Raw genomic sequence first — 26,765 nt, forward strand, 5'->3', positions numbered from 1 at the left:
ACTGGCTATAGTTAGTCTAGAGAAAAGAAGGACATAATAGCAGTCGTGTCCCAAAGAAAGGCTGCCCCAAAGAAGAGGGGGTCAACTTATTTTCCAAAGCACCAGAAGGCAAGACAAGAAAAAGTGGATGGAAACTAATCAAGGAGAGAAGCAAACATCCTATCTTCAGAAGTTGTGGGTGCTTTAACACTGGAGGTTTTTAAGAAGAGACTGGACAGTCACTTGTCTGAAATAATAGTGTCTCCTGCTTGAGCAGAGGGTTGGATTAGAAGACCTCCAAGATCCCCTTCAACTCTATTCTGATTGATTGATTGGGTGATTGATTGATTGATTGATTGAGTGAGTGATTGATTTTAAACAGGGTTTGAGCTTATAGCAATTTGTAGAATTTAAACAGTAAGACAAATTTCAACTGAGCTTTATCAGGCAGAAGATCTGGTTCGAAAATAAGAGTAAGTGTTCGCTATCAATAGTTTGAAAATCTGAACACCGACCCTATGTTGCAATATTAGTTTGGCAGGAAACATAAGAGTCCCAATGGAAGCATTTATTTGGTTTTAATGACTATGGCTGGGTGCTTCCCTTCATTCCTCAACATTGTATTTAAAAACAATCCATCCAACAAAATAAGAGTTGAAATAATTATTGAAAAACCTTCTTTTTGAGACTTTATTGCCTGGCGTACATGCCAAGATCCTGAGGTTCAAAAAAAATATTTTAAACGAAGCTCCGTGGACTTACAGGAATGTCCTTGGCTGAGTATTTCACGAAATATTTCTGAGCTGCATATATATCTGAATTTATTTAATTATGGATATTTGTATGGCAGCGTGTCCAATCAGCAGATTGTTTGGTGGAGAGTGATGTTAAAGAAACCTTGTCAAGTCCTGTTGTATGTTATGAGGAATATAATCCCAAAAAGCAACAAAAAAAAGAATATTTATTCTGATGGTTCAGAAACATGTTTTGAAAAGGGAAGGAGGCCTAAAGAAACTGTCATATAAGATCAGTTTCTAGATGGTTTATATTAAACATTGCCTACAGCCAAGATACACAATGAGCAGAATCAAGTTTCAGCTATCATTGGCTGGTTCAAGCTCCAGTTGCAGGGTGCAGCTCACTCCTGAGTGTTCTCTACCCATATATAGGGAGGCTGGTCTAGAACACTTGTTCATGGTTTCCAGGGGTGGGTTTCAAGAATTTTGAGCACCCGGTTGTCTGCCTTGTTGCTGGGTGGGTGTGGCCATAGTGGGTATGGTCTATTCAACCTCCTGCACCATGGTGTGTGTGTGTGGTTTTTTTTGCCTTTCCCAGGCTCTGGAGGCTTTCCCCGAACCTCTGGGATGGGAAATATGGCCTCCCCCAGGCTCCGGAGGCCCACCAGAGGCCGGAAACGAGCCCGTTTCCACACTTCCCAGAAGTCTGGGAGGTCCATTTTTCACCCTCCCAGAGCCTCTGCTCAGGCATTCATAATGGGCCATGTGGAGACTTTGGGAGGGGAGAAGAGGATTGGGCGTGGCCAGCCAGTCCTTGCAACTACCGGTTTCGGCGAACTAAATGTAAAATTAGCATCCGGTTCACCCGAACCAGTCCGAACTGGCTGAATCCCACCCCCTAATGGTATCCTAATTTTCACAAAGACAGTTATTAAGAAAATACATGTTTCATCATGCTCCTGTATGCAACCCTCTTTCTCTCTTCGGTTGTAGAAGTTGGCGTACTGTAGATTAATTCTTAATTTACAACAGTTCGTTTAGTTTAGTGATCGTTCAAAGTTAACAACGGCACTGAAAAACATGTGACCATTTTTCACAGTTATGACCTTTGCAGCATCCCCGTGATCATGTGATCAAAAACCCAGCTACTTGGGAACTGGTTCATATTTATGAGAAGCATTGCGGTGCCCCAAGGACAAGCAAAGTCAGTGGGGAAGCCAGATTTGCTTCACAGCCAGGTTACTAACTTATCAGCTGCAGCGATTCACTTAACAACTATGGTAAGAAAGGTCATAAAATGGAGCAAAATTCACCTAGCAAATGCCTTGCTTAACAACAGCAATTTTGGGCTCAATTCTGGTCATAGGCCGAGGATTACATGTATTAGGATTCTTTCCAGCCAAATTACCACTTCATTGATGCATTGCTCACTGTAAAGTCTGATTGACCTTCCCAATAACAATTTGAGATTAAAATATTAGCATCCCAAGCTCAGCTCTCTCGAATCTATCCAGATAAAAGTCAGTCTGAAACACTTGTAGGTAAACAGTTTTTAAAGAAGAATAAATGATACGGTGAAAATAGTAATAGCAATAGCTCTTAGACTTATATACCGCTTCACAGTGCTTTACAGCCCTCACTAAGCAGTTTACAGAGTCAGCATATTTGCCCCCAACAACCTGGCTCCTCATTTTACCCACCTCGGAAGGATGGAAGGCTGAGTCAACCTTGAGCCTGGTGAGATTTCAACTGCCAAATTGCAGGCAGCCGGCAGTCAGCAGAAGCAGCCTGCAGTACTGCACTCTAACCACTGCGCCACCGCGGCTCATGCAAAATGCAAAACAATGATGAAAACATATACCTGTTCTCAATATACTTTTGCAATTTCAGGTCTGAAAGAAGAAAAGAAATCCAGACTTTTTGACAAACCACAGATACTCAGCATCCATAAAGTCTATATTCAGACAAGGCAAGAGAAACGCATTAATTTCACAGTTGGAAGCCGAGCTTATTTACTTCCCAAAACATCTGTCATCGTCAGGTGCCCTGTTCGGAGATTCCAGAAGACGCTTATCCAGTGGGAGAAAGATGGGCAGCCACTCCAGATTTCCAAACGTCTTGGCGTCACCAAATCAGGGTCTCTCAAGATCAGTAACCTTGAAACTTCGGATATCGGAGTGTATAAGTGTGTTGCCGGATCTGCCCAGGAGATCTTTGTTCTTAAGCTCATTGGCACAAGCAACAGGCTCCTGGAACCTGCCACCAGCAGAAAAGAGGCAGGTGAGACCACAGACCACAACGAATCCAACAGCTTCGGAGCGAAATGGCACCAGATAAATGAGATGTGGCAGTTGTGGAGCCAGAAAAGTCAACAATATCTGCGCGACGAACAAGTGAACGACCAGCCTGCCTTGGAAAACCTGAAAACGCAGAGGAGGAGTTCCGAAGAAGGACACAATGCTCACGAATTCACCACTCAGCAGCTCAACACCGTAGCTTTACCTAATGCGTACAGTATGGATACGGACCATTTTGATGGGCTGATCAAAAATTTGAGCCACCTTATCGAAGCTGGAGAAATTAGCAATGATTTGGCTTCCCAGTTTGTCTATCAACTGATTGCTGAGTTAGCGAAACCGTCTCCGTCTGCTCACGAAAAGCAGAAAGAATCTGAAAACGAGAAGTTCCCCGCCAGGAAATTTGACAAATCCCAAAGAGTGACGGATAATCTCAGCACAAAAACTGCAGGCACACCAGTAGCGAGAAACTCAAAAGGAGCTATTATTGTCAAGCCGCAGGAAGGGCCACAGGTTTATTCAAATGACACTGTAACTCTGCAATTTGAAGGTACCTTTCTTTTAACCAAGAATGTCAGCACGATAAATTTGCTCTGTGCAACTGCCGGAGTTAGCAATCTTAAATATACTTGGACCAAAGATGGAATGCCATTGAAGCCTGTTGAGAAGTAAGTAACATTAAATACTTCAGCCATTCTGTGCTCACCTAAATGATTTTTATTATATCACATAATATGTGACTATATTGTAGACATAACAGGATCTTAGTGAAAAATCCTTTTAAAATTGTAAGCTTTGCATTTTGCCTTTAAGCTTCAAGACCTTTAACGCAATCTTAGGAGCCATCTTAAACTCCCATATTATGTCTTGCATCGATTTTTTTTCTCGTTCAGGATGCTTAGTTACTGGCAGAATTGATTTTCCCTTTACGTTTCCTCTTATTGGGGAGGCACGGTGGCTCAATGGTTAAGACGCTGGGCTTCTTAGCCAAAAAGCCAGCAATGCCGGTTTGAGACCCAAGCGCTACACGACGGGGTGAGCTCCTGTCCTCATCCCGGATCCTGCCAACCTAGCAGTTTGAAAGCATGCAAATGAGAGTAGATAAAGAGGTACCACTTTGGTGGGAAGGTAACAGCCCTCTGTGAGGTCATGACGGCCACATGACTGTGGAAATGTCTTCAAACAGTGCTGGGTCAATAGTCTTGAAACAGAGGTGAACATTACCCCCTATAGTGGCAACGACTAGCGGAATAAAATCCGCAGGGATTCCTTTACCATTCCCCCCCCATCTCTCCTCTTATTATAAAATTCCATTTTGTCTTTCTGGCTTTCTTTTAGCCCTTCTCTAAACCCGTATTTCAACTGAATACCACCCATGTCTCACTAATAAATCAAAGACAAATATTTTGGACACTGAATATTGAACAGGTCAAGTTGACTTTATTGCAGCATTCCCAGATGTTTTCTAGTAATTACTGGCCTACTAAATATGTGGCATGCAGTGTTTTCTGGCTGGTTTAAAAGGCATAAGGGTATATTTAAGATAAGGCACACGAAGATATTACGGGCTTATATTTACACTTGAGTGCTGATGAACATACCAAATAAGCAGTGGTGGGTTTCAAAAATTGTTCGAACCTACTCTGTGGGTGTGGCCTCCTTTGTGGGAGTGGCTTGCCACCCATGTGACCAGATGGGAGTGGCTTGCCACCCATGTGACCGGATATGAAGATGCCGACGACACTTGTCAGAACCACCTTAAATTACCTCACCCACAGCACTGGCATGCATAAGAATAGGATGTAAACTTGTTTTTTAAAAGGCATCTTTTAAAAAGGCATCTGCGTTAAAACAACTTCAACACACGCAATGTTCTGATTGCTCCACAAACGCAGTAGTCATCCTTACCTTTCACAGAGGCACTGAGTTTTATAAATAGGAGCATGATAGTGTAGAATAATCATATCCAAGGACCAGGGGTGGGTTTCAAAAAATTTTGGAACCTCTTCTGTAGGTGTGGCCTGCTTTCTGGGTCCACTGGTGGAACCTCTTCTAACTGGTTGGGTAGATTTGACGAACCGATTCTATCGAATAGGTGCAAACTGGTAGGAACCCACCTCTGCAGATAAGCCACATCAGTCTTACAAGCAAGTATCTCTGTGTCCCACTTGGAAAGCTTACTCCCAATTGTTGTGGGATTGATTAATTTGACGTATTGTTTATTTAGCACTCACTGTCGTGAATCCTTTGTTTATATATGGGAGTCTCTAAGCTGACAGTGGCTGATTTCAAAGGTGTTTGGATGGGCAAATCATGAAGACATTCCAGTGGTACAGCATAGATTGGGAAATCATCGTAGCATTTTCAAAGAAATCACTAACAAGCCATTTCAGCATTCTCGCTAAAACAACAACAGAACAGAGAGAAGTCCATGTTACCACCAGACATCAAAGTTGAGACTAACAATAGGAAAATGACTGACTTTGAAAGTCCGCAGAAACCTAAAGCCTTCTGCCAGCTTAGACTACATATTGTTGTTAGTTGTACAGTCATGTCTGACCCATAGCGGCCCCATGGACAACGTTCCTCCAGGCCTTCCTGTCTTCTACCATCCTCTGGAGTCCATTTAAGCTCATGCCGACTGTTTTGGTGACTCCATCCAGCCACCTCATTCTCTGCCATCCCCCTCTTCTTTTGCCCTCAATCTTTCCCAACATGAGGCTCTTCTCCAGTGAGTCCTTCCTTCTCATCAGGTAGCCAAAGTATTTGAATTTCATCTTCAGGATCTGGCCTTCTAAAGAGGAGACAGGGTTGATCTCTTCTAGGACTGACCAGTTAGATGGCCTTGCAGTCCAAGGGACTCACAGGAGTCTTCCCCAGCACCAGAGTTCAAAGGCCTCAATTCTTTGGTGCTCAGCCTTTCTCATGGTGCAACTTCCACAGACATCCATTGCAACTGGGAAAATCATCGCCTTGACTACTGTATATGCACATCTGTTGGCAGGGTGATGTCTCTGCATGTACACGTTGAATCATACAATTAAAAACCAAAAGGGCAGATGAAGAATCGATGCCAAAATGAAAAGGCTAAGGCAAGCTAGGTTTTGGGCGAGATCAGGAGCTTCTGGTGCAGAACTGTTTTCTGAAAACCTGGCCAGGTGGCACACTGAACACAGCTGCAGTAAGGCCAGAGGACACACAACATCAAAGCAACAATCAAGACATGTAGATTCATGCTGATTCTCAGGCAAACTTTTCCTTAAATGAACACAATGAACATGCCTCTTGTTTGAGGAGCAAACTTCTTAACCAAGTGCGTGTTTGGTCTTGTATATTTTTTCCCCTGATGATCCGGGACAACTGCAGTAGTGATATGGAGACAGAAGGGTCTATTCGTTACAGTTGTTTAGTGAGTGCTCAAAGTTACAACGGCGCTGAAAAAAGTGACCTTTTGACCGTTTTTCACCGTTACGGCCTTTCCACGATCCCCACGATCATGTGATCAAAACTCAGATGCTTGGCCACTGGTTCATATTCATGACCGTTGTGGTGTCCGGAGGTGATGTGATCCCCTTTTGCCACCTCCTGACCACCAAAGTCAATGGGGAAGCCAGAATCACTTAACAACAGGTTTGCTCACTTATCAAATGCAGAGATTCACTTAACAACTGTGGCAAGAAAGGTCGTAAAATGGGCCAAACTTCACTTAACAAATGTCTCGCTTAACCACAGAAAATTTGGGCTCAGTTGTGGTTGTGAGTCAAGGACAATCTATTCCCTCCTGTTGATTAAACCTTATCCTTTAAATGTTTTGCAGGGTGACTTTTGAAGCCAATGGCAAAGTCCAGATTTTGAACCCCACTGAGAATGAAATGGGGGTGTATCGTTGCACAGTGGACAATGAACATTTTCAAGACATGGCACTGTCTTACGCAGGTAATTTACTTGGTGGTGCAACTTGCAAATTAGCTATCGATCATCAATCATCGCTCAGTAAGACAAAGACCCTCCTGGCCTGTGTCCGAATTGCTTTGGTGTTTTCAATTTCTGTGAAATACTAACTTGCAGAGCTGTAGAAAAATTATTACTATTCGTAAAAGGAAAATGGGAAAATAACTCTTGGGAAAAGTTTTTAAACCCTCATTTTTGCATTAAATGAAAAGTGGGAGGATTTGCACACAACATTCCCCCTCCCCAAAAAATCTATAAACATTCCTTTCTGAAGTTCAATAGTTACCATAATTTAGTTTAGTTTAGTTTGGTTTATTTTATTTTATTGTCATCGCACATTGTACAACAGAATTAAATGCCGTCTTCACTGTACGTTATAACTGTGAAAATAAAACCACAAACACACATTCTTCACATTCTATATAATTGAATTGAAAACCCGATATTGCATTAATACACCATGTAATTCAATATAGTTACTGCCCTGGGATAGAAACTCTTTTTCAGCCTATTTGTCCTTGTTTTTATTAACCTGTACCGTCTGCCAGATGGTAATAGTTCAAAAAAAGGGGGGGTGCCCAGGGTGAGATGGATCTTTAAGAATGTTTTGAGCTTTCTTAAGGCAGCAGGAGCTATAAAGCTCTTCCAGAGAGGGGAGAGGGCAACCCATGATCCTCTGGGCAATGACTTTGACCCTCTGGAGTGCTGTCCTATCTGCCACTGTGCAATTGGCAAACCAGACACGGGTGCAGTAAGTTAAAATACTCTCTACGGTGCAGCGATGGAAGGTCACCAGCAGTTTTGCATTCAGTTGTTCAGAAAGCGAAATCCTGGGACTCATTCCTCTCCCCGCTGATTCTCCCTTGCAGAAGCTCCAGCTATACTGTCATCTGAAAAAAATATTGTCAGCTTTCAGCTTCGGAATCTGTCTGTCTCTGTGGGAGGTACAATCCTAGCCAGAATGGGGACCAATATTCTGCTGGAATGTCCTGTCAAAGGTAAGGCAAAGCGACCTGAACTGTTGGAAAGTTGTGGGTGCTCTTATCACTGGAGGTTCTCCAAGAAGAGACTGGACAGCCGTTTGCCTGGAATGGTGTAGGTTCTCCTGCTTGGACAAGTGGTTGGACGAGAAGTTCCTCCAAGGTCTCTTCCAACCTTATTGTTCTATTTTACTTTATCCCTTTTCCACATATCACCTCCCATTCCGGGCCAGAATTGACAAGTAGTCCATCATACCTTTTGGGCAGCCCGTGAAAGTCAAAAGAATGTGCTGAAGTCTGGAGAATTGAATGGGAGAACATCAGAGGTGGGTTCCTACCAGTTTGGACCAGTTTGGCCAAATAGGTAGCAACTTGGCCAGACACGTGACTGTACCTCTATCCTGGGCGCCACCGTCTTTATTTTCTCTTCTGCACATGCGCAGAACAATCCCCCCCCCTTTTCTTAATGCATGCCAGTCCCAGAGAGGTTTCAGAGATGGTCCATTTTTCGCAAAAACAGAGGCGTTTTTGCCTTCCCCAGCGCCTAGAAGCACTCTGCAGGCTTCAGCAGGGCTAGGGGAAGGGGCAAATGCCCCTGTTTTTGCGAAAAACAGGCCATGAGGCTTGGTGAGGGAGGGGGGTCATGTGACTGAGTGTGCATGAGTGATGTCAAGTTGGCCACACCCACTCAGTACATGCCCCCCATCTAGCCACACCCATCAAACCGGTAGTAAAAAATTTTGAAACCCACCCCTGGAGAACATGCATTTTATGATGCCTCTTCTATTTACAACATGCTGAATTTAAGGAGCAGTGGTGGGTTTCAAAATTTTTTGGAACCTACTCTGTGGGTGTGGCCTCCTTTGTGGGAGTGGCTTGCTGGCTATGTGACCTGGTGGGAGTGGCTTGCCGGCCATGTGTTTTCTTTCTTTCTTTCTTTCTTTCTTTCTTTCTTTCTTTCTTTCTTTCTTTCTTTCTTTCTTTCTTTCTTTCTTTCTTTCTTTCTCTCTCTCTCTCTCTCTCTCTCTCTCTCTCTCCTTCCTTTTGTCTCTCTGTCCCTTTTTTCTTTTTTTCTTTCATCTCTCTCACTCTTTTTCTTTCTTTTTTCTTTTTTCTTTATTTATTTCTTCCTTTCTTTCTCTTTCTCTCTCTCTCTGTGCCAGTCTGTCTCTGTGTGCATGTGTTTGTGTGTGTGGCAGTGGTGGGTTTCAAAAAAGTTTGGAACCCCTTCTGTAGGTGTGGCCTGCTTTCCGGGTCCACTGGTGGAACCTCTTCTAATCGGTTTGGTAGATTTGATGAACTGGTTCTACCGAATAGGTGCGAACTGGTAGGAACCCACCTCTGTTAAGGAGCTGCAGAGAAGTGCCATGTGCCAACCCAGGAGCCATTTTCCATTGGAACCCTGAACATCACAGTTAGCTGCACACCCTCCAATCGCAAATTGGCCTTTGGAGTGTAAATCCACAGCAGTGCACACAGCCCTCTAAACTGGTACATGTGAAGCCCTCCAAGAACTTCATACAAGAACAGGTGTCCTTGGCTTGAAAAAGGGCGCATACAGTTTTGTGAAGAGCCCAGAAGCACATTTGGTGATGTCAGATGGGGAGTTATCCTCCCCAAAGATTGGGAGAACCAGGATGCAGGCAACTCTAGAATAGAATTAATTTGAGGCATAGGACGTGGATAGGCAATGTTTTCATTCTTATGGATTGCCCAGTTAGAGTTGGGGCAGTGATGCCTACACAGTTATTTACAAAAGAGGCTTTGGTGAATAAAATGCACTTTTACAGTAATCTCAAGGTATTCCGCAACACTCGTGAGCAAAATCACAATGAATAAAAAAGAGAAAGCAACAGGCATTTCTCCTCCTTCCTAGTTATCCTTTGCATCTGCTTCTATTGGTTTAATGACCTTACTTAGCAAACATACTTTTTCCCCCAGCTGAATACTTTGCCACCAACAATGGCATATGATATATTTTGAAATGCATAAGTTGATCATTCAAGTTCTTTCTGTTTGTTTGTTTCTGTGAACTTGAAGACTTCACAATAAAATACAGAGATTCAAGGCAAACAAGCCTGCAATACAATTTCACTGTTAAGTTTGTGGAACATGACTGCCATCCTGTGTGTGTTTATCAGGGAGCAAGGCCTTGTTTTGATTTGTGCGTGGTTCTACTGCAGCGGAAAACATTTATAGAAATGCTATTATTTCTTACAAATGTAGGAGAGACATACAGACTATAATCCGAAATTAAAAGAGGTTTTTGTTAAGGAAAGTCCTAAACTGACTTACAGCCAATTGTTTTTATTTTACGACTATATCACACATGTAATTTATTGCATTTTTTTTTTAAAGGTGATCCTAAAACCAGAAGATTGTATTGATATAACTAAACTAGATAATTATTGAAAACTGAGGTCTTTATCAGGGCTACCTAAACTTTCAAAATAATTTAGAATAAGTGCTTCGGACTGCTTGCAGGCACAATACCTTTCTGCTCTTCATTAAAGCAACCTCTCTGTTTGAAGTTCTCTAGGAATCTGTGGGGGGAAAAAAATTAGGTGCTTTAAAATACATATACATATAGATATACATATACATACACACACACACACACACACACACACACACACACACACACACACACACACACACACACACATATATATATATATATATATATATATATATATATATATATATATATGCAAAAATTGCTAATAATTGCCTTTATTTATTTATCAGCAAAAATACAACACAAATGTACAAAAGGCAACAGTAAAAATATTGGGTTTCTGTCGTGATGGACTCTTGTGATGAGCCGATTGACAGATATGGAAGCAGTTAGCTTCCTCCCATAATTGGGGCATACCAGGGGTTGTGACACTAAATATATACCTTCCTCCCTGGCTTCAGCTGATAAGGAGGAGAGTCTGTGGCTTAATGGCTAAGACGTCTGCCTACGATATAATATAGCACAGGCTCGAATCCCAGTAAGGGTATGGCTAGCTGATGAGAGCTAAATAGCTTGAAATAGATCTATACTAGTCTCCCTTTATTTATTTATCAGCAAAAATACAACACACACACACACACACACACACACACACACACACACACACACACACACACACACACACACACACACACACACACACACACACATATATATATATATATATATATATATATATATATATATATATAACATGGTGGCTCAGTGCCTAAGACACTGAACTTATCAATCAGAAAGGTTGGCAGTTTGGTGGTTTGAATCCCTAGTGACACGTTACGGAGCGAGTTCCTGTTATTTGTCCCAGCTTCTGCCAACCTAGCAGTTCGAAAACATGTAAAAAATGCAAGTAGAAAAATAAGGACCACCTTTGGTGGGAAGGTAACAGCGTTCCGTGCACCTTTGGCGTTTAGTCATGCCGGCCACATGATGGTGTGTGCCTCTCTGTGTGTGTATGTATGTATGTATGTATGTATGTATATAATCCATGTTGTAACAGGCATAGTCCACCATCTACTGGTGAAAGAAGATGACTGCATTAATATGCACGTGTCGTTAGTTCTTGTGTTGTTTGACTGTCCACTATATGTCCTCCTTAGGCTTAGATACTTAATGTCCCTACTTAAAAGATCCTACCCAGATCCCATGAGAGGTTGATGTGGTGAGATGCTTCGAATCGGGAAGATGTTCAGTTGGAATGCATTGAACATTAACCTTTAAATACGTTTTGCATTTGCCTCCCAGGTATTCCCCAACCTGAGGTCCTGTGGTTCAAAAACGAGAGCTCTCCAGGAAGATCTGCTTTCCCTGTAGCTAACAGTTCCTTCTTGTTCCTGGGCAATGTTTCGGGCAAAAATACTGGCGTTTACACTTGTACGGCTACCAACGCTCTGGGACATGCTACAGCAGCCACCATTCTTCAATTGGCTGGCAAGTATAAAGTTGGGTCAGTGGCATCATTGGGCAGCCTATGGGGAGGACCTCTTGGCTTCCTTCCACCTGTTGTGGCCCACTGTCGGCCAGTAGACCTGGCAGCAGAGTCCAGCAGTGCGGAGGTTGGGGAGGAACATGGGCCAGTCCTTGGGGCTGAGGAAAGCTCAGACGAGGGCTCTGCATCAGAGGCAGAGAGGGAAGTTAGACAGCAGTGAGGCAGAAGAACAGCAGGAGCCTGTTCCCAGTGTGTGCATGCGCAGAACTGCCAGAAGACAAGAACAACTAAGAAAGCAGGGTCGACTTGGGAGTAAAGCCATACCTTGGGAATGATTGGCCCTTCCCATAGGAAACAAAAGAGGACCGAATGGGGAGGGGGCTTTTGCAGGAAACAATTCATTCCTTCGGTCATTTCAAGAGTGGAAAGTTCTGTTTGTGACTTTAAGAGACTCTCAGCCAGTTGATTTTCATTTGTGGCCTCCCCAGGCTCCAGGAAAGCCTCTGGAGCCTGGGGAAGGCGAAAATTCCCCTTCCCACGTTGAGGTTGCTCGCGCATGCACTGGGGGGGGGTGTTGCTTGCATATGTACAGGTGGGGGAGTCGCTCACCCATACGCGGGTGAGTGGGTAGGCACGCACATGTGATACCGCGCGCACACACAGTTTTGGCACACCTATTGAAAAAGGTTCGCCATCATTGCCCTAGGCTGTAATTTAGCAATAGCAATAGTACTTAGTCTTATATACTTTATAGCCCTCTCTAAGCGGTTTACAGAGTCAGCCTATTTGCCCCCAACAATCTGGGTCCTCATTTTACCCACCTCGGAAGGACGGAAGGCTGAGTCAACCCTGAGCCGGTGAGATTCGAATTGCTGGCAGTGGGCAGAGGGAAGGAAGGAAAGGGAAGGGAAGGGAAGGAAGGAAGGAAGGAAGGAGGGAGGGAAGGAAGGAAGGAAGGAAGGAAGGAAGGAAGGAAGGAAGGAAGGAAGGAAGGAAGGACAACAGCACTTAGACTTATATACTGCTTCACAGTGCTTTTATAGCTCTCTCTAAGCAGTTTACAGAGTCAGCCTCTTGCCCCCAACAATCTGGATCCTCCTTTTACCCACCTCGGAAGGATGGAAGGCTGAGTCAACCTTGAGTCTTGTGAGATTCGAATTGCTGGCAGTGGGCAGAGGGAAGGAAGGAAAGGGAAGGAAAGGGAGGGAGGGAAGGAAGGAAGGAAGGAAGGAAGGACAACAGCACTTAGACTTATATACCGCTTCACAGTGCTTTTATAGCTCTCTCTAAGCAGTTTACAGACTCAGCCTCTTGCCCCCAACAATCTGGGTCCTCATTTTACCCACCTCGGAAGGATGGAAGGCTGAGTCAACCTTGAGCCTGGTGAGATTCAAACTGCCAAACTGCATTCAGCCGGCAGTCAGCAGAAGTAGCCTGGAGTGCTGTGCTCTAACCACTGCACCACCACGGTAATAATTTCCTCCATCATTCTAGGGCGAAGAAAACCACACAATGAATCCTCTGCTAACAGTAAAAGGAAACGTGTTTTCATGGCATCTGCAATTGGTACCAAAGTTACAGTGGCTGCTGGTGATACATTACGAATAGGTATGGTGGTCCCATATATCAACTCTGCCAAGAAACCATGGGTGGCAGGGAAGGGGCCCTTCTTCTTTCATTCGTGTCATATCTGCGGTTATTTGGGAGTCTCTGCATTTCTGGTTCTAGGAGGTTCCAAAAAGGGCAGCCCAGGAACTCAACTGTGTATGAATAAAGCATTTGAATATCTCAAGAGCAGGGTGAATTATGGCCAAAAAGCTACACAGCAAGGAGGAGGGCGGGGGAATGGGGACAAGAGGAAGGCAGAATAAAAAAGCCCAATTTAAAAAAAAAGGGAATTCTTCTTAATTCTGGCGGGATTTGGTTCATGATGCAATGACATGGCATGGCTGGCTGGGGAATTCTTGGAGTTGAAGTCCACAGGTGTTAAAAGTTGCCAAGATTGGATACCGCTGCTGTAGAGGTTTCTATTTTTCCTGTACTCCTTGCTCTGGAAAAGAATCCATGGGGGACTTAGAAATGTTGCAGCTAGTTTGGAGATATTGTTGTTAGTTGCAAAGTCATGTCCAACCCATCGCGACCCCATGGACAATGTTCCTCCAGGCCTTCCTGTCCTCTACCATCCTCTGGAGTCCAACTGATGCCAACTGCTTCAGTGACTCCATCCAGCCACCTCATTCTCTGTCGTCCCCTTCTTCTTTTGCCTTCAATCTCTCCGAGCATTAGGTTCTTCTCCAGTGAGTCCTTCCTTCTCATTTGGTGGCCAAAGTATTTGAGTTTCATCTTCAGGATCTGGTTTGACGTTTGGAAATACCATCATCTTTATGGACAAGGGCACCTAAGAATAATTGAATTCTTTATTCTGTAAGCAAGTTTTAAATGTTCTGGGGCAAAAGGGGCTAAAAATACCTTTGGTTTTTCTAGGTTGTCCTGTCTATCCTAGCACAAATAACACAATTCGCTGGTTTGCCAGAAACCAACCCGTAGAAGAGACTTCAGGGTTCAGGCACAAGACCCTGGTTGGGGGACGCATCCTTGAATTCATCGTTGCCTCTGACCAGTTTTCTGGACAATACAAGTGCTGGGTTTCATCACATATCAAGCCATTGTCTGTCTGGGTAAATGTCCAGAAGGAAGGTTTGTTGAAAGATCCCCGATAACATTTTTTTTTACATTTTCATTTTTCTTTAAATGTTTGGGACTTCCTAGTGTTATAATTGAAGGCAGAGATGGGGAACTCTGGTCCCTTTATGACTTCTGGACTCCCAGAATTCCTGAGCCAGCATGACTGGTTCAGGAATTCTGGGAGTCTACAGGTCATAAAAGGATGATAGTTCCCCACTCCTGATTTAAGACTGTGAAGATCTGGCTCTTCCCTTAAGCATTGGACTAGGATGGTGGTTAAGTTGGAGGTTCTTGATATGGCACCTGAGGGAAGGGTATTTTTATTTCAATCTTGTTTTTAATTGCTTATTGTACACCATCTAGAATTACTGCATTAGATGGCAAGTCATATAAATTTTGTAAATCAATCAGTCAGTCAGTCAGTCCTTTTTTATTAATGAATTTCATGCTGCTGTGTTTATGTTTTCCTTTTTTCCCTTTTAATGTTCTTATAATTTTGCAAGCCAACAAATGAACTTATATTGGACAATGTAGAAGTATAATAAATCTTATATATATATATATATATATATATATATATATATATATATATATATATGTGTGTGTGTGTGTGTGTGTGTGTGTGTGTGTGTGTGTGTGTGTGTGTGTGTGTGTGTGTGTGTGTGTGTGTGTGTGTATGTATGTGTATATGTGTGTGTGTGTGTGTATATATATATATATATATATATATTTATATATATAAATAAACGGCTGTGTGTTCCAGCATAACTCTGGAACACCTCAAGCAATTTGAACCAAACTTGGTACAGATGATTTACTCTCTGAAGACAAATATTGTAGGGGTAAAACACCCATAACACTCCTTGGGGGGGGGGGTTATTCTGTCAAGATACAGCCTGTTGTGCCATACTGCCATACTGGCTTCTACTGTACAGCGCAGTGGAGTTGCCATGATAATGGATTCACAGTACTCCACAAGGGGGCTCCCTCTAGTAAAGGGGAAAATCCAATATTAGAAATTATGTTTGGTCATAACATTTTTCCTTTATAAATAAATATTCAGGCAACGCAGGATTATCGGCTAGTAATATATAAAATAAATAACACTTGGGCAAGGGGTCCTAACTATGTATTTAGTTTGCTTCTTAGCATATGATCATATTCTTTGTAGAATATGTGGAATCCTAGAATTGTAGAATCCTAGAGTTCATAAAGCCAGAGTTAGTTGAGGAAGCCTTCTGGTTCTTAGATCTAGCTTAGATTGATGTGATAACCAAACCCATCTGGATTTGCATATCATACAGTGAGGTAATAGGGCTTGTTTATAGCATGATATGCAGACCCTAACATAACATGTATAAACCAGTATCATGGATTGAAACAAATGATAGCTTGATGTAATATGCACACCTTGTCCTAGTAAGGCATTTCCTTGTATTGGAAAGAAGTAAATATATTCAGGATACATCCTCTTTGACAGAATATCACTGGAAGCTTGCTGAACAGAGTCCATGCTCAACAGCTTGTGGAAATTTGGGAACTCGCTTCTGGAAATTTCTATGTGTGAATACGAAGGATCAAAATGTGAATGCGTCACTATGCAAGGACCATCAAAAGCCAGTCGTAAACAACCCGCAGTCCTGCGAAATTCAAGATTGTCCAGCAAGGTACAAGCAATTTGTTACTTTGTTCAAATTAGAACATACTCTTAGGCATCTGTACGTATATGTTTTGCACGGAAGGTAGGTAAGATTTCAGGTTTATTTTACTAGGAGGCTGAAATCCTCCAACTTTAGTCCAGGGGTGGGTTGCCCCCAGCATTACTGCCGGTTTGGTACACGCAAAAGTTGCTGGCAACTGGCAGTCAGCAGAGTTAGCCTGCAGTACTGCATTCTAACCACTGCGCCACCATGGCTCTATGTACAACTATAAAGAAAATATAAGATATATTAGCTTTCTCCTTCTGCTCTTGGTCCCCAGCAGTTGACAGAAACGTGCAGTCCAGACCTTAAAAATCATAGTTGACTTTGTCCATCTCAACTAATAACCAAGGAAAATGGAGCCTTTCTCTGTAATGCGCCCATCGTTAGCGCAACCATCCCTAAAGCCCAAGTCACTCTTACTAACTCGCATCGTTCTTCTCAATATTTGCAATTCCTTTACTTTTGTGGTTAATTCCCACCCACCCTCTTCTTTTTCTTGCATTTTCTCCTTCCAGGTGGGCAACCACAGCTTGGTCTGAATGCTCTGCTTCCTGCGGCCATGGATTCCACCGCCGGCGAATAACCTGCAAGCAAGTCAAAGCCAACCAGCGTGTCTTAACTTTGCCTCCAGGCGCTTGTGCTGACCAAGAGCGTCCTCTGGAAATCAAACCTTGCGTGGGCCGTTTTTGTGCAGAATGGATGGTTCATCCCTGGGGCCAAGTAATTAATTCAATGATGAATGAATCACCTCTACCACTGGCTGTGCACCAACCCTTGTTGAGGAGCCTCAAAACTGCCTAATAACTATGCGCCCCTCTCTAATTTCTATCTCTTCTACTGAGAGGTGCAGGGTTGTCTATTATCCCCACACCAAAGCGATATAGCTTGAAGAACCTTTTGATCATTTCTTCCATTGAAGAACCTTTTGATCATTTCTAACAAATTCCTATTTGTTTTTAGGAATAACACCCGACATCTCGACAGCGACTCCCAGTCGGGATAGACCAGTGATAGCTAACCTTTTCATCGCCGAGTGTCGAAAGTGTGCACATGCGCACGCACAAGCATATATGCACACCCATAACATAATGCATGCATTAATCCCCCATGTGCTCCACCCACTGTGCCTGTTCCTGTGACCCCCTCCCACACGCTCACCCACTACGCACATGAGCACATGTCTCCCACATGCGCCCCGCCCCCTGGGCATGCGCGGCAGAGAACCAAAAACTAACTGACTGGCAGGAGGCGTGCATGCGCATGCACGGTGGAGCTGAGCTGGGGTGACGGCTCACATGGCCATACAGAGGGCTGTGCATGTGACCTGTGGCACGTGTGCCATAGGTTTGCCATCACAGGAATAGACTATCTTTTGGGGGGGGGGGAAGGCGGGGCTTAGCAGCCATAGGTTTGCCATCACAGGAATAGACTATCTTGAGGGTGTTGGACAAGTTGTATCTAAAGCCACCCCCAGTGTTCCATGGGACTGAAACTGCTGTCCATGCACCTGGTGAAAGTATCCGAAATGGCATTTCATTTCGTTTTGCATCAGAAGCTCAGTGGAGTCCATGAATATAGTATCTTGCTCAGCATTGATCTGCTCCAGAAGGGCTGAAACTGGCATTCAGGACCAGAAAATAAATCAGAACTAAAGAACTAAAGCAAAGTCATGTTCAGGACTAATTTAGAGAAATATACCTTAAAGCCAGAGGTGGGTTCCTACCAGTTCGCACCTATTCAATAGAACTGGTCAAATCTACCGAACTGGTTAGAAGAGGTTCCACCAGTGGACCCGGAAAGTAGGCCACACCTACAGAAGAGGCTCCAAAAAATTTTGAAACCCATCATTGACAGACACACACACACACACACAAACTCACACAGAGAGAAAGAGAAAGAAAGGAAAAAAGAAAGAAAGAAAAAAGAAAGAAAAAGTGAGTGAGAGATGAAAGAAAAAAAGGAAAACGGGACAGAGAGACAAAAGGAAGGAGAGGGAGAGAGAGAGAGAGAACACATGGCTGGCAAGCCACTCCCACAAAGGAGGCCACACCCACAGAGTAGGTTTGAAAATGTTTTGAAACCCACCACTACTTAAAGCTCAGAAAGTCCATGGTATGCTAAAGATCAAGTAGAAAAGAAAACAGTTCTTATTGGCTGTTCTGCTCAAGAGGGCCAGCCTAGGTAGATGGATTGAATTCAAACCCTAAGGCTCTCTGGATGAGTACCTTTACACCAGTGGTGGGTTTCAAAAAAATTTGGAACCTCTTCTGTAGGTGTGGCCTGCTTTCCGGGTGCACTGGTGGAACCTCTTCTAACCGGTTCAGTAGATTTGACGAACCGGTTCTACCGAATAGGTGCGAACTGCTAGGAACCCACCTCTGCTTTACACTGTCGAAACTCCTAGAGGGGTAAATAGGTAAGACCACGCTTGCGGTCTAAAAGCAAGGAGAAATTAGATTAATACAATAGCTTCTTGGCATGTGCTCACATGGACAGCAAGCCTGCTATCCGTCTGAGTTCAAATAATCTGCATTTTTGCTTTGTCTTTGTAACGGGAGCTGTTTGCTATCTGTCCTCCTCCTCAGTGCACCGGACGTTGCATCAATCTCGGAGTGGGCTTACAACACCGTCGCATTCAGTGTCAGCATCAGAATGGGTCAGCGGTCCTGAATTCACTCTGCGATAATGAGAAAAGGTATGTCTGCCAAGCATGGGACTCCGTAACCATTCTTATCGTCTCAGCAAATGTCATGACATTCTTTTCCTAGATTTTATTGGGAAGGTATGAGTCAGTGAGTACTACATATTTCTCCCGTTAGGGTACTAACTGCTATAGTTTTATCGCTTTCCAACTTCTAAATCAGTGGAATGAAACTTACAACTTCCAATATTTGAGGGGCTGCCACAGAGAGGAGGGGGTTAAGCTATTTTCCAAAGCACCCAAAGGCCAGACAAGGAACAATGAATGGAAACTGACCAAGGAGAGGTTCAACCTAGAAATTAGGATAAATTTCCTGACAGTGAGAACAATCAACCCATGGAACAGAAGTTGCCTTTGGAAGTTTTGGGAGCTTCATCACTGGAGGCTTTCAAGAAGAGACTGGACTGCCATCTATCAGAAATGGTGTAGGATCTCCTGCTTGGATTGGGGGTTGGACTAGATGACCTACAAGGTCCCTTCCAACTCTGTTAATCTGGATCTATCTAAGATGATCAAAGGTCTGGGGGCTGGCACATACGATGGATGAACAGTGGCAGGAACTGGGCATGGCTGGTCTTGTGAAGAGAAGGACCAGGGAAACCATGATGGCAGTGTCCCAACATTTAAGGAGGTTCCATAGAGAGGAGGGGGTCAAGCTATTTTCCAAAGTACCTGAAGGCCAAACAAGGAATAATGGATGGAAACTGACCAAGGAGAGATTCAACCTAGAAATAAGGAGAAATTTTCTGACAGTGGGAGCAATCAACCCATGGTTTAGGTTTAGGTTTAGGTTTATTAGATTTATATGCCGCCCTTCTCCCAAGGACTCAGGGTGGCGTACAACATTAAAAGAAACACATAATACAAAAGTTTTAAAAAAAAAGAAATAGAACCCATGGAACAGAAGCTGCCTTCGGAAGTTTTGGGAGCTTCATCACTGGAAGCTTTCAAGAAGAGACTGGACTACCATCTGTCAGAAGTGGTTTAGGTTTCCTGCTTGGATTGGGGGTTGGACTAGATGACCTAAAAGGTTCCTTCCAACTCTTTTAGTTTGTTAAATGGGTTAAACTTCAGCGAGATCTTATCTCTGTTTCTTCCTCTGTGCGGAGGGATATTGTCAGTGAAAAGCAAAGGATTTGTAAATTTTTACATCAGAAGCAGCAAGCTAAGATTGTTTGTCCTCTTTAGTCAGAATACTTCTGATATGTGTTTTTATCATCTGGGCTGTTGGCTGCAATCCCAGATCAAAAAAGTATGACTAGATTCTTTTTTTTTTTTTTTTTAGGAAGGTCTTCATCTCTGTTTCCAATTTTTTTAAAGTTTGATTCACTCCGTTTTCACATCAGTTTGAGATTTGGCAAAAAAAATAAAAATAAAAACTTGGAACTGAGGCAAGGGAAGATTATTAGAAAGAGCACTTTACAGAAACTGCAGATGGTTATGAAGATTCTCAATCACCCAAGTCATGGTTGTCCCAGTGCTGCTTTTCCAAAAAGCCAACTGGACTTTCTTGGTTTTCTTCATCTTTCTTCTTCAGAACTGAAGAAGCTTCTTGGATGAGAAGTGAAATGTTTTCAAGGAAACCCCCCCCCCCCAAGAAACTCCAGCTGCCTTTTGGGATTCCCAGATGATTGCTTAAGGTAGTGACTGCGAACCTATGGCAAAGGTGCCGAGGTGGCGCAGTGGTTAGGGTGCAGTACTGCAGGCCACTTCAGCTGACTGTTATCTGCAGTTCAGCGGTTCTAATCTCACCGGCTCAAGGTTGACTCAGCCTTCCATCCTTCCGAGGTGCGTGAAATGAGGACCCAGACTGTGGGGGCGATATGCTGACTCTGTAAACCGCTTAGAGAGGGCTGAAAGCCCTATGAAGCGGTATATAAGTCAAACTGCTATTGCTAGGTGCCAGAGGTGGCAACGCAGCGCCCTCTCTGTGGGCATACGAGCCGTCACACAAATTCAGCTCGTGCACGCCTCCCGCCAGCCAGCTGGTCTTCAGGCCTTTAACGCGCATGCACAGGAGGCGGGACCAAAATAAATTTATCACGGGCTGAAGAATAGTAGAAACTAAACAGACAACTATTATCAAGAAAGAAACTGCAGAGAACTGGAGAGATGAGAGAAGTTGGCTTTGATTGGTTTAAATCCAGATCTTAAAAAGGGGAAATTCTCCAAGTATGTCCTTTATTGATACTGTAATATTGGGAGTGGATAAACCTTATGTTGCAACAGGGAAGGGGGGGGGGATATCATCTCTTGGATTAAATCTCAAACTGCTCCTTTCCCCTCCCCCTTTTCCTCTTCTGCAGGCCGTCCGTTAGAAGAAACTGTTCTTCGGAAAGCTGCGATGTACATTGGCGAACGGGTCCCTGGCGCCGGTGCCCCGTAGACTGCGGAAGTGGCTTCCAGTCACGGCAAGTCAGCTGCGTACACAGGAAAAAGAAAAGATTGGTGGCCAATCAGTTCTGCGCCTGGAAGAAACGACCCGCGACCTGGAAACACTGCAATGTCACTTCTTGTGACAGTGTGTAAAAAAAAAAAATTTAAAATACACACTTTACCTCCGTTTCTCGCCTTGCCAGTTGCTTGTGGCAAAAAAACTGCGTTTAGAACCTGGTGTGTGGCTGAACATTAGCTGTAGAAGGAACTTGATACATCTGCGTTCTGCTGAAAAGTGGCTGCAGTAAACAGTGAAGAGGGGGAAAAACCAAAGAAACCCCCCCCCTCCACCCCCAAGTTAGCTCCAAACGGTGCTGTGGACTGGATCAATATCTGTTAAAGTATCTTGTTCACGAGTGAGCCTCCAGGAAATCTGCCTGTTAAATCCAGAGTCGTTTTGAAAAAGACACACGGGGCAAAGAGAGAGGGAGAGAGAGAGGATATTTTATTTAGGTCTTACCTCTGTGTTTGCCAAACAGGAGATGTCAGTCTTAGGACTTCAGCATCCGAGATCCTTTATTGTGATGACGTAAGCTTTTGTCCCTTTTTGTCACATTTCCACGTATGTTTCAGAAGGCAACTGCAAGGACACCACTCACTACTGCACATCAGTGAAGCATCTAAAGCTATGCTCGGTAGGCGTCTACAAGCAAAGGTGTTGCCAGTCGCATGGAGGAAGTTAGTCTTTTATGGGAAGCGATGAAGTTTGCCCCACCAAGAGGAGAGTTTTCATTCGGCTCAGTCTTGTCTTGAAGGACAGGGAAGACGATCAACAAGGAAGCTAGCTGAATTGATAGCATGGATTCATAAATTCATAAACCCAGAAAATACGCCACACTTCACTTCATCCTCCAGGGAAAGATTGAAGGCAAATGAGATCCAGGCAGAAGAAGACCATCATGGCTTCAAAACCTAAGGGACTGGTTTGAACAAAACCCAGCAGCACTTTTTCGTGCGGCTGTTGACAAAAATAGGATTGCCAACATTGATCGCCAACGCCCGATGACGGATATGGCCCAAGAAGAATTATTCATAAATTGGACAAAACGTTTTCTCTTCCTGATTTCTCCTGTGCTCCCTTGTACCTTTTCCAACAATGTAAACTTCAATGGTTGTTGTTTTTTAAAATTTTTAAAGAAATCGTGATGGTCCACTGCGTATACTACTTGAAAGCATCTGTCCTAATCTGGTGTCCTTCAGAAGTGATGAAATTGCAACACTGATTTTTGCAGCCCTCGTGAACAAGAGAGACACCTGCAGCCTTGCAGAACGGCTTCTTCAGTGAGAGAATGGGAATCCGTTGGGTTTAAGTAGTGCTACTGATGGTACAAATAAAAATCGTAGACTGGTGCACTTAAAATATACTGGAATCAGCCATCGGACTGCTTTGCTTGTCACCTTCTTGATTTAATCCACTTTAAGATAATTTTCGGAAAGTTACAGAAAGAATAGTGTTATTCCCCACCCCGCACCCCTTACCATTGTTTCTGTGGCAAAACCACATTGTCTGAGACTTCCTTTCATTAGCTTCCGATGAATCATAAGTTCATTCCTTTAAGTATTTTAAGTACAAAGCAATATACGTGATGTTAAAATTTGCAGACTTGCCATGGAACCGTTTTTGATCAATGCAGTGTAATTTTAGGATGACGGATCGTATCATGCAATATCTCTGGAATCTGATCAAGGCAGGGAGCTTTATTAGCCTGGCATGAAATTACACTGGAGCTCAGAATTTAAATGTTTCCATTTGGATTTGAAGATTGAGAATTGGTTTTGTTTTTTTATCCCTTGCTTTGTCAGAAGAGAATTCAGAGCAGATCCCCAGCCAAAAAGGTTTATCGGTCTATGCTGCTTCTGAAGAAATCCTGTTATTATTTTACAGTCCTCTGAAAAAGGGTGAAAAACCCAGATCTGTTATAATTGGAGACAGAGGTATTGTTCAGGGTTCGTTCAACTGATTTTCATCCATTTCTATCATTATGCATTTGGAAATCTGCCCTGCGAGTCATTTCCAAAAATTACTTCAAATAGCGTGTTTTTTTCCCCCATATAGATTTGGGCAAAAAAAATAAACATCTCAGTTTCAACTATCAGACAATATGTATTATTAGAAATATAAAGGAATGTGGCTGCATACAGATCTGCCCGACTGTTGAAACAGGTAGAGAAAGGAACAACAGAAATAGTTTGAAATGTTTCCCATGAGACTCTTGAAATTCCTTAGAATAATAGGGGGAAAAGAACAGAATTGTAGCTGATGAAAATTGAACAAAGTGGATTGAACAAACATTCAGCTGTCATAAGAGAAACCAGTGAAGTTGACTGACAAAGGGCTTAGCACAGACCAAAATATACGCTATGCATGCTTGTTGCATAATTGTGTGCCTTAAAATAAAGTGAAAGCTATTAACTTGAGTAAGTCAGAAGGTCTTGGATAGATAGGAACCTGTCTTCTTGATTGGGAAGCAATATTTTAAAAAAATGGATGAAACCACAATTAGAACGCTTCCTTCTAGCGAGTCAAGTCGTTGGTCTGGCTCATGGATGGCAGCATTTCAGGGTTTGTTTTTTTTTAACTGGAGTTTTCCTAGCCTTACCTGGAGATGCTGGGGTTGAACCTGGAATCTTCTACTTACCAATCATCATGTGATCCATCAGTAACCTATGGCTCTTAAGGTTATTGGAGTCCATTGTCTTATCAGTGGCTATCAGCTCTCAAAGCAGCATGGAAATTTCATTTCCAGACAATGGTGCCTTCGAAGGTCAGATATCACAGGCAAGAAAAAATAGGTGTGCTTATCTTCGTGCCCTGCTTATAGGTTTTCCAGGGTTATTTGACTACTGTTGAGAAACTATGCGAGACTACCTGAAACTTTGGCCTTATCCATTGAGTCAAGGATATTCTATACCCATTTTTATCTTTTAGTGGTGTTTTGTTTTGTTTTTTCATTTGCTAACTCCCGAGTTCTTGCATAAACTTCAAAAGTCACGTTTCCTGAACTGGACCCTCTGACAAAGGGCAGAAAAGGTAACACCTGAGTTTTTGGTTTTCTGTTCCAAATGTATTTCAAAAGAGGTGGTTTTCCTAAGGGCTAAACGACTGCTACTGCATAAAAAAGGTGTTCGAATGAGGAAACTGTTATTTGTGGCTGATGATCAAAAAATGATCAAATTGAAGTCAAGCAACTTGGTCGATTGCAGTTAAAAATCAAGGAATGTTTTACTTTTCACAGCCAAGCGAAGTCCATGTTTCAGTGTTCCATTTGGAGGTAGAAAGAATTCCACAGAACCTCAAAGATATGTCTGGGAAAACTCAGGCTGAGTCACACTTCTCGGTATTCTGGGATAAGAAATACCTACTGAGAAATAAAGGCCTGTTTGCAAAATTAAATGTGGAAGTAGGAAAAACTTTAGCATTGGATTTTGCATGGATATGTGCTTTTTTTCAGATTCAGAACCTTTAGTTCTTTCTCACTGAATTCAATGGACTTTAAACTTTTGCTGTATTGGGCCCCCTAAATTTTAAAGCAATCCTTGGCTTTTTGATTACACCGCTTCTTAAATTAAGATAACCTGTAAATATACTTTTGTATATATTTATTATCTGGTTTAAAAGTGCAATATTTTTGTATAGTGTGTAATAAAGATTTCAGATCCTATTTTTTCTTATTACTAAAACTTACTATTGCTTTCTTTTGTGTTGGGATTATTTGAAAATAATTAGCTGCTACCATTTTATGCACTAATCCGTTTTGGACCTGTAAAGACTCATTTTGATCAGGGGTGGGCTTCAAAAATTTTAGCAAGGGGTTCGCTGCCTGGTTGCTGGGTGGGCGTGGCCATGGTGGGTGTAGCCTCCTGCACCATGGCAGAGGGGGCATTTTTGCCCTCCCCGGGCTCCGGAAGTTTTCCTCGAGCTTCTGGGAGGGCGAAAATGGCCTCCCCAGGCTACAAAGGCTTTCTGGAGGTCAGAAATGGGCCCATTTCCAGCCATCTTGAACTTCCGGTAGGCCTGTTGTTCGTCCTCCGCGAGCCTCCATGCGCGCCCTGGGCTTACCTGCATCCAAAACGGGCCGTGTGGGGACTCCTGGGAGGGGAGGGGCCAGCCAGGAGTGTGATTTGGGGGTTCTCCGAACTGCACAGAATCTTAGCTAGTGGTTCTCCTGAACCCCTGCAATCTCCCAGCATCCCACCCCTGATTTTGATGCTGTAGGTTATTAAATGATGTTCAGGCATATATGATCCAGTCCAATACAGGTAATCCGCAATTTATGATCTCAATTGAGCCCAAAATTTCTGTTGTTAAGAGAGAGAATCACTCAGTGAGTTTTGCCCCATTTTGTGACCTTCCTTGTTAGTAACATGGATATAAAGTGAATTTGGTGAAGTAAAATTTGGCTAACGTTCCATCAATCAGGCTGGGGGGGCAAAATTTATACCCCTCAGACAGGGTCCGCAACTTGGGAGTCCTCCTGGATCCACAGCTGAGTTTTGACCACCACTTGTCGGCTGTGACCAGGGGGGCATTTGCCCAGGTTCGCCTGGTGCGCCAGTTGCGGCCCTACCTGAACCGGGAGGCTCTCACAACAGTCACTCGAGCCCTTGTGATCTCTAGGCTGGAATACTGCAATGTGCTCTACATGGGGCTGCCCTTGAAGAGCATCCGGCGACTTCAGCTAGTTCAGAACGCGGCCGCGCGAGTGATCATGGGCGCACCACGGTTCGCCCATATAACACCAATCCTCCGTGAGCTGCGCTGGCTACCTGTTGATCGTCGGGTGCACTTCAAGGTCTTACTTACCACCTATAAAGCGCTCCATGGTAGTGGATCTGACTATTTGAGAGACCGCCTCCTGCCAATTAGCTCCCTGCGTCCCATCAGATCGCACAGAGTAGGCCTCCTCCGAATTCCATCCGCCAGTCAGTGCCGACTGGCGACTACGCGGAGGAGAGCCTTCTCAGTTGCAGCTCCGACATTATGGAACAACCTCCCCGTGGAGATCCGTACCCTCACCACAGTCCAGGCCTTCCGCACAGCCCTCAAGAACTGGCTATCCCGTCAGGCCTGGGGATAGGATTACTCTCACCCCGCCCGAATGTTGAGTGAATGTTGTGTTTTTATGGATAATTTTCTTTTATTCACGATTCTTTTTCTTTTTAAGTCTTGTCTTGCACTCCCTTCCCCTCATTGTTGTAAGCCGCCCTGAGTCCCCTCAGGGAAAAGGGCGGCATATAAAATCCTTAATAAAATCCTAAAAAAAAAAATCTGGCTTTGAATCTGCTTGTCAGAAGGTCACAAAAGGTGATCACATGACCCTGGGACACGGCAAGAGTCGTAAGTAGGAGACA

The 26,765-nt window shown here is 43.5% G+C and overlaps 1 protein-coding gene across 1 annotated transcript in view; it reads left to right on the forward strand.

The window, feature by feature from the left end:
* The window catches only part of ADAMTSL3 (ADAMTS like 3), a 187,804-nt gene extending 164,907 nt beyond the window's left edge, over window positions 1–22,897 (forward strand). Inside the window, exons 20-30 of the mRNA XM_087707594.1 lie at window positions 2,607–3,681; window positions 6,831–6,949; window positions 7,834–7,962; window positions 11,705–11,890; window positions 13,383–13,496; window positions 14,373–14,585; window positions 16,054–16,240; window positions 16,792–16,996; window positions 18,862–18,971; window positions 21,284–21,498; window positions 21,987–22,897. Coding sequence (XP_087563720.1) covers window positions 2,607–3,681; window positions 6,831–6,949; window positions 7,834–7,962; window positions 11,705–11,890; window positions 13,383–13,496; window positions 14,373–14,585; window positions 16,054–16,240; window positions 16,792–16,996; window positions 18,862–18,971; window positions 21,284–21,498; window positions 21,987–22,096 — 2,663 coding nt within the window. The 3' untranslated portion in view covers window positions 22,097–22,897. The remainder of the gene's footprint in view (window positions 1–2,606; window positions 3,682–6,830; window positions 6,950–7,833; window positions 7,963–11,704; window positions 11,891–13,382; window positions 13,497–14,372; window positions 14,586–16,053; window positions 16,241–16,791; window positions 16,997–18,861; window positions 18,972–21,283; window positions 21,499–21,986) is intronic.
* Window positions 22,898–26,765: the final 3,868 nt, after the last annotated feature.

Source organism: Thamnophis sirtalis, unplaced genomic scaffold, assembly GCF_051295495.1.
Source record: "Thamnophis sirtalis isolate CommonGarterSnake01/CBP01778 unplaced genomic scaffold, rThaSir2_p1.2 scaffold_2, whole genome shotgun sequence".
Classification (NCBI taxonomy): domain Eukaryota; kingdom Metazoa; phylum Chordata; class Lepidosauria; order Squamata; family Natricidae; genus Thamnophis; species Thamnophis sirtalis.